This window comes from Callithrix jacchus, chromosome 5 (genome assembly GCF_049354715.1).
Source record: "Callithrix jacchus isolate 240 chromosome 5, calJac240_pri, whole genome shotgun sequence".
Classification (NCBI taxonomy): domain Eukaryota; kingdom Metazoa; phylum Chordata; class Mammalia; order Primates; family Cebidae; genus Callithrix; species Callithrix jacchus.
In genome coordinates this window covers 111,137,395-111,152,521 of record NC_133506.1, presented here as the reverse complement: position 1 = coordinate 111,152,521, position 15,127 = coordinate 111,137,395, and the positions used below count along the sequence as shown (strand labels likewise).

At 35.0% G+C, this 15,127-nt stretch overlaps 1 protein-coding gene across 5 annotated transcripts in view; it reads left to right on the top strand.

The window, feature by feature from the left end:
* STXBP4 (syntaxin binding protein 4) overlaps nucleotides 1-15,127 on the top strand; it is a 259,468-nt gene that overhangs the window by 90,075 nt on the left and 154,266 nt on the right. For all 5 annotated transcript variants that reach the window (XR_013535859.1, XM_035301150.3, XM_008997349.5 and 2 more), the window contains one exon: nucleotides 12,425-12,601. Coding sequence is in view for 4 of the 5 variants with exons in the window: in XM_035301150.3 (XP_035157041.3) it covers nucleotides 12,425-12,601 (177 nt within the window). In the remaining variant the exon portion in view is untranslated. The remainder of the gene's footprint in view (nucleotides 1-12,424; nucleotides 12,602-15,127) is intronic.

The window sequence follows — 15,127 nt, the reverse complement described above, 5'->3', positions numbered from 1 at the left end:
ATTTCTTTTTTCACAATAAATGTCTTTAAAAATTACAAATAAGAGAGTGTGTATAATTTCTCTTAAAAATTTTTTAAAACTAGAAACTTAAATTGTATGAAATTTGACAGTTTCTTTCCTTTGATATCGTTTCGAAGATCTTGACATGAAATCAGTATAGCACTAATGATCATACCATGTAAATTCCTTAAACATATAGATAACCTGATTATTAAAACAAGCTGTGAAGGGCTTGTTTTTCACTGGAAGGATAACCTTCATTTGTGTTATTCAATCAGGGATAGCTACCAGAATATCTATTCACTGTTTTGTAAAGAATTGGCTCTACTGTTCTCTAAAACTCAAGTATTTTTTTATGAGTTTTTATGTCTTATAGAATAACCGAGCGTAAGTTTAAAATCATGAGCACAATTTCCCATGAAATTATTGTTATTTTTTCTTCAAGTTCTAACAACTTTTAACAGACATGGGCCATTCTTTTAGCAACTTCCTTTGATCAACAACTTTTTAAAGCCTATTCTCACACTTAAGTTGTTTTTAAAGTTTCTTTCAGCATAGTGTTATGACCTAAGGCAGCAATGAATCGGTGAATAGTCCAAAGCCAAAATATTTAGCTTGTCTGAACTGGTCTCTGCCCTAAAGAAACATGGGATATTGTGCATTTGGCAAATTCTCTGGGTTCAGATAAGCCCAGTTGTAGTTGGCCTCACCTGTGTAAAGGTTGGGTTCAGTTCTTGAGTGCATGAAGTCCTGAGGCAGAAATGTAAGGTCAAATCAACACAGGATTGTCTGTGGACAATTGAGGTTGAACCTGAATCTGATAACAGCTGGTGCAGCTGACATGTGAGCTATCTTAGTTTACAGATGAAGCAACAAAGGAAACTCTAAGAACAAATTAAATATATCTCTAAAAGGAACAAAAATAAGTGGTTACTAAAGTACTATTCACATTTTCACACTTTTAAAGATTGTGTTTCTTTGTGTAATTATTTAAAAAGCAATAAATTCTCTAATTTTTAGAACTGGTATGATTTCTTTTTATTTTTCTTTAGTGATCTAAATTTTTACTAGTTTTTCAGTATAGCACTAGTAGGTATTTTGGATGCTATCTCATCTTCAGAGGGAAAAAGAAGAAAAATACATATACTTGTCAGTCTTTTCTGTTCTAAAAGCATGCTGTAGTAAAATGTTCCTGTTTCCATTTCAGATAGTCACTTATGGCCTCAGAATGACAAGTTTTATTTTTATTTTCTATCAAAAACCCTCTTTACACAGATCCCTCATGCTATTCTTTTATAGCCACAGCCACCTCCTACTGCTCCCCTAACACCTGGCAACTACTAATCTATTCTATGTCTCCATAATGTTGTCGTTTCAAGAATGTTGTATAAATGGAAGCATACAGTATGTCATTTTTTGGGATTGGTTCTTTTTACTCAGCAACAATTCCCTTGGGATTCATCCAAATTCTTGTGTGTATCTATCTGTAGGTTGTTCCTTCTTATTGATGATTGCATTTAAAACTGGTTGAATCCAATTAAAGTTGGTGGATTGTATTCATGTCAGTTTCCTAGTTGTAATATTCTATTATAGTCATGCAAGATGTAACTGCTGGAGGAGGTTGGATAAAGACTAGACTCTCCTCTACATGCCTGTAATCCCAACCTGTAAGAGGCCGAGGCAGGAGGATTGCTTGAGACCAGGAGGTCAAGATTAGCCTGAGCAACAAATCATGACTCCATCTCTACAATTATCTTAAAAAGCTTTTTCATATATAATTTTTAAAATTTTAATAATAATTTTAAAATATATATATATATACTTTAAGTTCTGGGTTACATCTGCAGAACGTTCAGGTTTGTTACATAGGTACACACATGCCATGGTGGTTTGCTGCACCCATCAATTCATCATCTACATTAGGTATTTCTCCTAATGCTATCCCTCTGCTGCCCCTCAACCCCCAGACAGGCCCCAGTGTGTGATGTTCTCTTCCCTGTGTCTATGTGTTCTCATTGTTCAACTCCCACTTATGAGTGAAAACATGCGGTGTTTGGTTTTCTGTTCCTGTGTTAGTTTGCTGAGAATGATGGTTTCCAGCTTCATCCGTGTCCCTGCAGAGGACATGAACTCATTCTTTTTTATGGCTGCATTCCATGGTATATATGTTTCATATTTTCATTATCCAGTCTATCATTGATGGGCATTTGAGTTGGTTCCAAGTCTTTGCTATTGTGAATAATGATGCAATAAACATACCTGTGCATGTGTCTTTATAGTAGAATGATTTATAATGTTGGAGGTATATATCCAGTAATGGGATTGCGGGGTCAAATGGTATTTCTGGTTCTAGATCCTTGAGGAATTGCCACACTGTCTTCCACAATGGTTGAACTAATTTGCACTACAACCAACAGAGTAAAAGCGTTCCTGTTTCTCCACATTCTCTCCAGCATTTGTTGTTTCCTGACTTTTTAATGATCGCTGTTCTAACTGGCGTGAGATGGTATCTCATTGTGGTTTTGATTTGCATTTCTCTAATGACCAGTAATGATGAGCTTTGATTGGTGTATCTGGAAGTTGGAAAAGGCTTTTTTAAAAGATTTTTTAAAATCTCTTTGAGAAAAAGGAAGTTATAAAGCTCTTATAGTGATAGACAGCGATCTGGTTGAAAAAACTTATTAAACAAACCTAGTTGAATTTTTTTTTAGGTTAATTCCTTTTTTGTGATTCAGAAAATGACTCTTGTATTCTCTACTGTTAGACTCTGCCCAAGAAACTGCCTAAGGTGAAGACAGTGAGCTTGGAGAAGGAACACCAGCACATAGCTTTTGGATAGCCCAGCTGGCATTCCTGTTTGCACAGACACCAACATACCTAGTGATTCATTAGAGGTGAATGTAGCCTTCTAAGCAAGCATTGGCAAACAAAGGTGTCTGTTTCAAAATTCTCATTTCCAAATAGTTGTCTTTTTAATTGTAGAAAATATCTTACCATCTTAAGGATTCTAAGAGAAATTTTATTATCGTATTTATAATATAGAACTCAATTTAGGATCACAGAATTTTCAATGTTGGAAGAGTCTGCAATTCTTCATAGAAACCTTCCAGTTCATTTGATTATTGCCTGTAGTGGGTTGGCTTAGTTAGAATTGATGCTGATAAAGTTCTAGGTTCCATACTGTGAGCCACTTACTTTCTGGCTATTCAGGGACCACATGTCATACTTTCTCATCAATTGTTTCACATAGCCCTATAGTTAACTTATAAGGGAGACCTGCTAAGAGGATTTAAGAAACATTTATTAAATGCATGCTTTATAGGAGTCATTGTGAATGCTAAACATACAGTTCTGCAAGGAGCTCTCAATCTAGTAAGGAAAAAGAAAAATAGAGCAAAATCATCACTTTCTAGAAAGCATTTTATAATAGGCCTCCTGTGGCTTGTGAGTTATTAGAGGCATATCTACATAGAAAAGTAGGCATTACTTTCCATAATTTTCTTTGCTTTACTAAAAACAAACAGGTACACATCACTAACATTTCATTATTCAGTTGCTAAGAGAACACCTTTCAGGGTATATCTTAAACATCTGCTTAGAAGCTGAACATTATCTGTTTTTTAAGATTAGAGCAATATAAATTAATTTGGCTGACAAACTAGTAAATTTTACCCAAGGAGGAAGTAGTGATAAGGCAGTTGATACTATAAAACTCTTATCTTGGCAGTTTACTATGTGAGAAACACTTTCTGTCCCTTACTTCAGTATGGGACTCATGACATTGTGTCAAATGATTTATTCACAAGCTATTTCAGAGTTAAAAACAGGACTTCTCTAGTCATGAGTAATCCCACATAAATAAATCACTCTATTTGAAAATATTCCTTTGATTAACTGTCATCCACGTTAGATATCAAAGATAGTCTGTAACCATGGATTTGAAATTAAATTGTGAACTTCATCTCAGTTCTTCAGTAATGAAAGCAGCTGATTTCCTGATGTGGTTGCTAGTGGTATTCTGCTACCCCTGCCACTTGCCCTTTATCTTGTCTGTGTCTGCTTCCCAGCACTGCTTTTTCCTCTTTCCTCTTTTCATATTCTTAATTAATCACTGTTTTCCCCCTTTTACTACTGTAATTATAAGATCTCTTTACACTGTAGTTATTAATCCTTTTTCTACCAATTCTGCAGTACATATTTCCCTCTGTCTACAAATTGTCTATTTTTTTTAAGTTTTTAAAGTTCAAAAGTGTTTGTATGTAGTCAAACCTTTGTCTTTATGATTTTTCCTTTTTTATAACTTTATTAAAGTTCATTCTTAGCCATATTTCAGATATATATTTACCCAGAACCCTCTAATATCTTTCTTTATCTAAAAAATTGTTTTGTTAGATATATGGTATGAGATGAGGGTCTATACTTTACACTGTTTTTTCAAATAGCTGTTGCAACCACTTTTGTTTTGTGTTATCACCATTATCATAGATTAAATTCTTACATAATCTAGAGTCTGTTCACGCTATCTGGTCTTCTAGTTGCTTTTTCAATAAATATTTATTAGGTGAATGACCATCTTATAGTTGGTCAACTATAAAGCATTTTGTACTGGCCAACTCCTCTTTGGCCAGTACCAGCTATTGCTGCTTTATGAAACTTAAATCCTTGGGCCATGTTTCCTCTTGTTTCTTTCTTTCTTTATCTTTTCTTGCTTCAAAATTTGCTTACCAGTTTTCACTGATTTATTCATCCACATCAACTTAAGAATCTTTTTATTTAGATCTTGTTATGTCTAGTTTCAAATTTAGAATTCTTGGTCAAATTCCTCCAAAACAAAATTTGATGAAATTTTGGTTCCAATTTAATTAAATCTCTAAAGGTTAATTTGGAGGGAATATATTTCTGTTTTAAAGACAGATCTCTCTTAAATCCCAAACTTCAGATGAATTCTTATGTTTAATACCCCTAAAATTTGCTTTTGAACTGCACCATTTTTTAATGAAAAGGGTTTAATATGCAATTACAAAAGGAAGTTTCCAATACTACAAATTTTCCCTTTTGGTACATGTGTAACCAGAATTCTAGAATTAGGGAAGTAGTTTTTTTTTTTTTTTCTTTTTCTATGTCAGCCTTCATTAAAGCAGAAAATACATGTTCAGGGTTAAATATATTGTTCAAAGAGGTTGTAACTAATTAATATTTATATTATGACTAAATTTTATATGATGAAAATTGTCAGCTAGGTATATTTTTATATCTGTCCTTGATTAGGGACTTCTGTTTATAAAGGAGATTGAAAATTGTTTCTTTGATATTCTTTGATGTTCAGAGTCAGAAATCAATTTTGCACCTTTTGGTGAGTGAGGCAGCTGCAGGTAAAACAGTTGAAAGCTCTTGGGAGGGTTAATTAGAGCTAATTATAATGTGATTGACCTGCTTTTCTTTCAAAGCTTAACCAATCTTTCTTTGCAAAATGAAGATTTTGCTTTCTCATACAAACTAAAGAGAGTCTTTGTTTCTTGAAGTCCTAGATACCCATCATTATTACACACTTTATAAATGAGTGCTGCTACCTAAATTGTGGAATCAAGGAATTAGGAAGGGTTGAAAAAGACCTTCAAGATTAGTCTTAGAGAACATGCACCATATTTCTCATGATGTATTTTTTTTTTTTTTGTTTGAGACAGATTCTCACTTTGTCATGGAGGCTGGAGTGCAGTGGTATGATCTCAACTCACTGCAAACTCTGCGTCTCAAATTCAAGAGATTCTCCTACCTCAGCCTCCCAGGTAGCTGGATTACAGGCTTCTACCACCATGTCCATCTAATTTTTGTATTTTTAGTATAGATGGGGTTTCACCTGTTGACCACACTGATCTCAAATTCCTGACCTCAGGTGATCCACCTGCCTTGGCCTTCCGAAGTGCTGGGATTACAGACATGAGCCACTGTGCCTGACTGAAAATTGTAATTTTTAAGGAAGTATAAACTAATGTTCATAATTTTAAAATCTTATATATAATGAAAACAAGTAATAAAATTGACAAACAAATATAACTCTTATTTTTAACCTTGGTATTTTCTTCATTCTACTTAGTCTTATTTGCTTGATAAATACCGTAAAAAGATTTTTAAAGATTTATATTGAAAGAATATAATACAGCCAGGCGTCATGTATTATATTCTTTAATACATTATGGCTTACGCCTGTAATCCTGTCACTTTTGGAGGCCAAGGCAGGCAAATCACTTGAGGTCAGGAGTTCGAGACCAGTCTGGCCACTATGGTGAAACTTCATCTCTACTAAAAATACAAAAATTTGCCAGGCGTAGTGGCACGTACCTGTAATCCCAGCTACGTGGGAGGCTGAGGCAGGAGAATCGCTTGAACCTGGGAGGCCGAGGTTGCAGTGAATCCAGATTGTGCCACTGTACTTCAGCCTGGGCAACAAAGTGAGACTCTGTCTCAAAAAAAACAGGAATATAATGAAATGATTTGCCTATGATGATATGGTGTTTCTCAAAGCATGGTTTATGCTTGTTATTTTAATTGTTAAATGAAATATAGGTCTAATATTCCCATAAATCTGAACTGTTTTTTTGAAGAAATGTCCTATGAAAGCCTCTTGCCTAATAAAGTTCCCTAAGGCAGTTACTGTATGTGAAAAATGAAATAGTCATTTTCATGGTTTGTCAACTCAGTTTTATCTCATTTTATGTTAAGTAGAGCACCTGCTCATATTAGATAGGGTTTTTACTCTCCGACAGACTGTTCTAATTTGGGCAGTCAAGACCCTTTGATTTTAGAAAGTTGGGTAATAAAGTATTTTAGTGACATTTCAAGATAGCAAGAGTACTAAATATGTGATTAATTACAGATAACAAATCTAAAAGATAACAAAGGAGAGAAAGATCATTTATGCAAAAGTAGACTGGAAAAAAACAGATACAGTGAAATTTGAGATAGATTTTGAAAGACAAGTAATAACTAGATGATGGAAAAAGGTGAAAAGTGTATACACCTGAGGATTAATGTGACCCAAAGTATCTTGGGAAATGTGGTAAGCTAATGTACTTGGATATGATAATCATGTGAAAGTTAAGTGGACTAAAGCTAGTAAGTAGGTTGATTTGAATAGGTAGTAGAGAACTTTGAAGAATGAGGATATATTTTATCATGTACCATGCTCTTAGGTTTATTACCTAAGTTGGTACTACAGCAACATTTTGAGGAAATCAATCTTTCAGAAGTATGCAGAATATATTACAGTAAAGAACACAGTAGGCAGGGTGATCACATATGTGATATTCATAGTACCCAAGCATGAGGTGATAAAGATATAAATCAGTAATACAGTGGTAAGAATGGAAATTAAGCAATGGCTGCACATTACATTATAAATGAAGACTTCACAGTGCCTAATTACTGGTTAGGTAAGGAGGAGGAGGAGTTGGCTAGATGAATCATGGAGGGGGAGTGAGGAAAGAGAAAAGAAAGCATATGTCAGAGGTTTATTAAAAAGTTCTTAGAATTCATATTCTCCCCCATATACATTCATGCCTGAGGGGTGAGTTATACCTTCATTTGTCAATATCTGCAAAGCACTTTGAGATTATTCATTGAAAGGTATATTATATATATTTTAACAAATCAGACTCATAAGTTAAGGAAACTAGATATAACTTGCTTTTAAACATTTTCATTCAATAGCCCTTTTCCTGCAGTAACCCTTAATCTTTTTCACAAGCTGTAACAGTACCAAGACCAAGAAGGGTTTTCCAAAGAGTGGGTTTAGGAAGCTGATAAGAGAAGTATTCTTTAGGGCTTGGTAGCAGAGGTTACATTGCACAAAAACATATATCTCTTTGCAGTCTCATTGTTCTCTTGTCAACTATTGACATTTTGAAAGATTTACTGATGAATTTAAAAACTGCAGAACTTTTCAAGTTACTGATATGGATGTATTAGCCTATTTACAGATGTGCTGCTACATTTAATGCTTTTTCCTTCTACTATAGGGAGCCATTCATTACAACTCATAACTGGAGGAAAGGGCTTTACATGATTGTTGTTAACATTAAAAAAGACATATGCAAATTGTGTTTCCAAACAACTCTCCAAAGTTCAAGAACTGATGTTGCTAATTGAGTGACTCAGGAAAACCCTTAATAAATTATTTTGTCTAGCTGACTGATCACATAGGTCATTATGTATATTTTTTCAAAGTATGGAAAAGGAAAAGGAAGAAAACTGTACCAAGGACTATAATAGTTTCTTTAACTCTCGTGAGAGTTGTTTTGATCTAATAACGTGTGATTTCCGATTATAAAACTGAGCAAACTGAGTCCTAGACAATTATATAGCCAGAACATTTTTAAAAATCGAAGATTCTGATCCAAGATTATAACCTAGTTATGTCCCATCCAAAACCCATGTTTTTTTTTTATTACTATTCTAATGTTACCTTGTGGGGAAAAAGTGCTGTATGTGGAAAAACACATAGCATATTTATTGTCCTGTGTGTGAGCTGCTGCCATCCTTTGTCCCAAAACAAGTCCAAAGTATTGGTAGCCTACAAAGATTTTCATTAATTAAGATTACATTTTCAAAGAAGAATTTGGTCTTCTTTAAAGATTCGTCATGAAAACGCGAGGCAGAAAAACCTCATTTTATAAAGGGACAGTGTGAGTTGAAGAAATTTCCTCAGTGTTGCCAAAAAAAATTTAAGCCAGAGATTTTACTTCATAATTTAGGATTCCCTTCTAGTACATTTGCTCACGCTGCTTAGTATTAAAAAGGATTATGCTCATGTGGATTTTCTGACTTACTACTATGTCTTAGTTTTTCTTTTACTATCTAACCTTCTAAATGGAATTAAACTCTATCTAGTACATAGTAAATCAGTAAATAGACTACAGCATTTGCCCTGATGAAATTTCAGTTTCATGGTGAGGTACTGGGAAAATTCTGGCTCAGTTGTTACTGACATAGGAGGCTGTACAGTTATTTATTAGAAGACAGCCTGGGAGGAAAAGAGAAAATGGATTTATGTGATCTTGTATTGCTAAATACGGCACACTGCTGTTATCTTTTCTTTACTGCTTCCTCTAAAAGTCATCATTTCAATGCACTAATCTTTTTAACAGCCATTCAGTGGTAACTGGGCTAGAACTTTGCTAAGGGGTCACATTCACCAACCTGACAGTTATACATTTACAAAAGAAATAGCATGAATTTATTCAGCATCAAAACCTCTGCATCTTTTACCACCTAACTACATTTCACACTGTATTACCATCAGTGCACTATAATGGCTATATAAATTCCATCCAGATTCTTCATTTAATTAACTAGCATTCTTTGAACAAAAATAAAAGTGCTGTTTTTATAGAGGAATAAAAGCTGCACAAAGTGAGTGTGAAGAAGACAAATCATCAAATTAGTTATTCTTCCTTGCAACTATGGAGAATTTTCTGCTCTTCCTCTTTCTCTTTACAGGCTTTTTTTATTAGCTTGATTGAATGAAAAATGGAGAGTAAAGCAGCCTCAAATATGCCTATTGTAATGGCCACATCATAAGCTCATCCAGGGCTGGACAGTGATAATTAAGTCATCTACAAGTGACTTTTATTTCTAACATTTTCTGTAGTTGGCAAGGTAGTATAGCATAGTAGCCAAGAACATGAACTTTATAACTATACTGCCAAATCTTAGCTGTCGATTATTATGTTTTTGATTCTAAGTTACTTAACTTTCCTGTGCATCAATGTCCTATCTATAAAATGCAGATAATACTAGGAGGATAATAATAGACATATCCATGGCAGTGTGTGGATTAACTGAGTTGATGGATGTAAAACGTTGAGAACAGTGCTGGCACATAGTTAGCCATTACCTCCTGTATGCAGGGCAGCAGTCTGGTGTGAAGTTGATCCAGCTGTGTCACTAGAGACTCTCTCGATCATCTGAACAAAATTGACTAGTGGGGTAGGCTAGGTTAGTGTCCCTTTCTTTTCCAGATACTTCTTTCTAAAAATATTATTTTATTATATTACTTTCAGATACAAGAAAATAAAGTTCTTTGAGTCAAGGGCATAGAAGGCAATTGGTTGGCCACATCTCACCATCTGGCACCCTGCTGCCAGATTTAGCTTTCTAAAGCACTGTTTTCTCATATCATTTTCTGCTCAGAGGCCTTCAGGTCTTCTTCAGACTCAAGCTCCTTTGCCTGTCATGCTTGCCATTTCTACCAGAGCCTGACTCCCTCGCTCTCCCCAACCTTTTTTTATTCATTATTCCCCTATAGCAAGTCTCTACTCTAATCAAAATTAGTCTAGTATTGTTTCTCAGTGTGTCACATTTCTTGTCTCTATTCCTTTGTTCACATGGTTCTCTTTGTCTAACATCCTCTGTTCTTCATCCATTTATCTAAGTCATATCTGATGTTCTAAGTTGAGACAGAAAAGGAGAAGTTATCTTTTATCCCTTTGTATTTTTGTCATAAACATGGTTGCTAGATGCAATGGCTGCTAAATAAATGCTATCGATGAACGATCCTGTTGGCTTTACCTTCAAACTGTTTTTAGAATCTAGCCGTTTCACACCAGCTCTACCACTATCACCCTTACTTAGCTGCAGTTAATTTTTGCCTGTCTCCTTTTTCTTCTCCCTGCTTCCACCCTTGCTGACCACCTACAGTCTATTCTCAATACAGCAGCAAAAATAACACTTTTAAACTTTAAGTCAGATCACTTCAATTCTCTGCTCAAAATCCTCCAATCACGTCCCATCTCACCCTGAGTAATACCAAAGTCCTTGCAACAGCCTACAAATTCTCTTAGTCTCTGCCACTTCACTCCACCTCCATCCCTACATTCACTCTTGTTAGCACTCTGTCCTCATGTCTTATTATTCCCCTCTTCTGTACCACTCCTACCTCTGCTACACTGGCTTCCTTGCCATTTTCTGAAAGATGCAAAGCACAACTTCATCTGACGGCCTCCATGCAAACTGTTCGCTCTTCCTAGAAGGCTCCTCCTTAGGAAATCTTGACTCCATTCCTCCTGCAGGTCTCTGGTCAGTTATCTTCTCAATGAGACCTTTACCTCTCATCCCTGATTTACTATCTCCCCAAACTTAGAATGTAAATTTCAAGGAGCAAGAGGGAAGGCTTTTTGTCTATATTGTTTAGTGTTTACCCCCAAAACTTGAAGCAGAACCTGACACATAATAAATACTTAATACCATTATTGAATGTATGAATGAAACACTGACCCTTAAGAATATGCCAGCATTCCTAACCCTCCCAGCACTTCAAATGTATTTAGGCTCAAACTAAAGCAAATGTCCCATAACAGTTCTGAAAAAATTAAAATAGCCATAGTTTAATATTAGCCATGGCAATTGGAGCAGAAAGTTCTATTGCAAAGAAAAGAGATTTCTGCATCAAGTAAAGGAAAAGAAATGGTTTACAGTATATGAAGTGCCATATTAAATTATATTGGTGTCCTGGGGGACTGTCTTTGACCCAGTACCAAGGTACATTTTTTTCCCTCCAAGTACATTTTGAGAGAACAAGTAGTTTTGGCTACCGTATCCTCTTCCTAAGGTGGAAGTTATAGCTGTATGAGGGTTTTTTGTTTTTTTTTTCTTTTAAAGGCAGAGTAAAACAATAGAAAGGCAGCATTAATGTTGGAGTCAGGCAGATCTAGTTTCAGATGCTGGCACTGCTGTGTGTCCTTTAACAGGTCATATAACTTCTCTGAGTCTTGCTTATGTATGACATGGTTTTTTTAATAATGTCTTTCTCTCAATATTGTTCTAAAGATTAAGTAAGAAAAGACACGTGAAGCACCTGAGACATAACATGTGGTTCATAAATGTCTTGTGAGCATTGCATTCAATAACACAGTTATGTATTTTGCTACTGAATTCTACCTTTTGGCTTAAGTACTAGATAGATTGATGTCCATGAGAAAACTTTGGCCCCTGGAGATTGGTCCATGGAGAAGCCTCAAACACTACCAAAAATCTCTCAGCAGCATCTGATGACACTGCAAGACCTTTTTAGAACATGAGTCCTACCACCTACTTTAGTTTTGTTGTAGCCTACTCTTTGTATCTTTTGAGCCCATTCTTATTCTTCTATTTTCCATTTTCAACTCTCTTCTACTTCCTTTATTTTCAAAATATTATGCTAGGTATGTGAAGTCAAGAGATTCCATGCTGAAATCAACTCCATACTGAAATCAACAAAGGAAAAAGTAAGATCAGGCAACTACCTCACTTAATAAAGAATAAAGAACTAAAGAATATATGTATGTGGACTTTTTAGAATTATAACTTCCAGGCAATGAAAATAGTTTGTATAAACCACTGACCTATTTCTTATGTATTTCTTAAATGACATTAATTTTGAAATCTTTAGGAAGCCAAAGCTGTAGTTGAAGAAACAAGAGCCCTGCGAAGTCGGATTCATCTTGCTGAAGCTGCACAGAGACAGGCACATGGAATGGAAATGGACTATGAAGAAGTGATCTGTCTGTTAGAGGCCGAGATTACAGAGCTAAAGGCTCAGCTTGCTGATTATTCTGACCAAAATAAAGTAAGCAAAGCAGTCATCTCTTCCAGTTACCATGGTTTCCTTGCCGTTGTCATGTATCCTGTTTTCATTTTCTTTCATCTGCACTTCTAAACTAGGTCAGTGTTTGTCTTCTATTATTCAGTGATAGGATGCTGTGTCCTGATGGGGGCAATGTAAAGGTCTTCAGCCTTTCTTTATCCAGATGGCTTTGGGATAGAAAAGCATGTGCCCCAAATTTATTTAGGTCATTGGTCAGCATTGTTCAGTTCAGGTATTAAATCCTGGAACTCTTTTTTTTTTTTTTGATATGGAGTTTTGCTCTTGTTGCCCAAGCTGGAGGACAATGGTACAATGTCAGCTCACAGCAACCACTGCCTCCCGGGTTCAAGTGATTCACCTGCCTCAGCCTCTTGAGTAGCTGCAATTACTGGCATGCACCACCATGCCCAGCTAATTTTGTATTTTTAGTAGAAACGGGTTTTCTCCATGTTGGTCAGACTGGTCTTGAACTCCTGACCTCAAGTGATCTGCCTGCATTAGCCTCTCAAAGTGCTGGGATTACAGGCATGAGCCATTGTGCCTGGCAGGAACTCTTTAATTGATTACATTGGTTTTCTTGTTTTTGTTTCTGAACTTGCTAATTTGTTTTATGAGAATGGGAGGAGGGATGTCTAGGGATGGGTTTGCTCTTTGATTAGAGCATTCAAGGAAGTGTAAAAGTGAAAGAATGTTTGCCTAAGGCCAATATAATTAATGGGAAGAAACTTGAGTTTGACTTTTTTTTCTAATATAAGGTTTACTAAATAGATGATTTTCCAATCTCAATAGCAAAATACTGAATGCTTTTCAGAAGTCGGTGTGAACTTTTTTTTTTTCTGAGATATAGTTTTGCTTTTGTCACTTAGGCTGGAGTACAGTGGGTGATCTTAGCTCACTGCAACCTCTGCCTCCCAGGTTCAGCTGATTCTCCTGCCTCACCCTCCTAAGTAGCTGGGGTTACAGGGGCCACCACCACCCCCAGCTAATTTTTTGTATTTTTGTAGAGACGGGGTTTCACCATGTTGGCCAGGCTGATCTCAACCTCCTGACCTCCTCACATGATCCACCCGCTTGGCCTCCCAAAGTGCTGGGATTACAGGTGTGAGCCACTGCGTCTGGCATTGCAAACTTTTTTATGCCATTTTTTTTTACATAATATGTACTATATTCAGTGAAGAGGCTTCAAAAAACTGTAATAGTCATATATATTTTTACTTCACTGAAGTAAGGTAGAAAATTGAGTAAACTGAAGTAAATATTCATAGAGTTGTTCACTTATAAACATAACTGGTATTTATATCTCTATTCCAATCAGTTTCTAAGAGAACATAAAGCAATTTGAATAATGACTATTTATTTAAACATTAAAAAGATGAATACTTTAAATATACAGTGTGAAAATGAAACTAGTGTTAGAAATGCAAAATACCAAAGAAAATTTGAAATCTGTTAAAAGTCACTAAACTATTTCTCACATCTGTTCATTTAAACCAATTCCACAGGAAGGCTGAAGTTCCCATCACCCTTTGCTGTCACCACAGGCCAAGAGTAAAACATTTTGTTGACAAAGCAGCAATATTTAGGAATATTACATATTTGTTATTTTTGACCTAGTTTTTACATTCTGAAAATAGAGATATGTGATTATGTTGTATAAATTTAGCCTGAGTATGAAAATATTTTGAGATTTATCAAAATATCAAAAGTACTATTTATTATGGTTACTTTTGAAGTGAAAATCAAGTGTTTAATATTTTATTTTTAAATAATATAACTTTCATGAGCATTCTCATGAATTTTTTTTTCTTTTTGAGCATGGGTTATCTGTAATCTCTCTTCTAGCTCTTAACTGAGAAACATTTTTGTCCTAAGTTGCCTGGTAATATAATTAATACAGTTTTTCTTTTATCATAATGGGGATCTCATGCCATTTCTCTTAACAAGACTCTAAGCCAGTAAGTAACCTGTCTCTGAAAAGTCTTTTTTGAAGAGCTGTTGGATATGGTCATCTCACTGTTCAACGTTTTCTAAACCCAATATCAGTGGAAAAAAAGAAGGAAACCTTTCTTTTTTTTTAATCATGAGATTGCTTAAAGAGATATTGACCAAGATGTTACAGAATTAAGATTCAAGTGTTTATTTGTAGGATAACAAATTATTTTTATAACAATGCTTTTATTTTTCATTATTTTTATTTTATGTTATCTATTTATTTACCTTTTGGAGTTTTTATTCACCTTCAACATAAGAAATAAAACATTCCTACTACCTTTGAAGACCTACAGTGTTTCTCTCTAATTGCATCTCCCACCCTTTCCCTCAGAGATAACCATTTTCTTGGATTTATTGTTAACCATTTTCTTGAATATTTTACTACTTATGTATATATTTCTTAAGAATGTGTTGTTTAGTTTTACCTGTTTATCAACTTTATATAACTAAAAATATACTCTATGAATCATTCTGACCTGCTTTTCTTCACTAAACATTTTGTTTTTGCCTTCCATC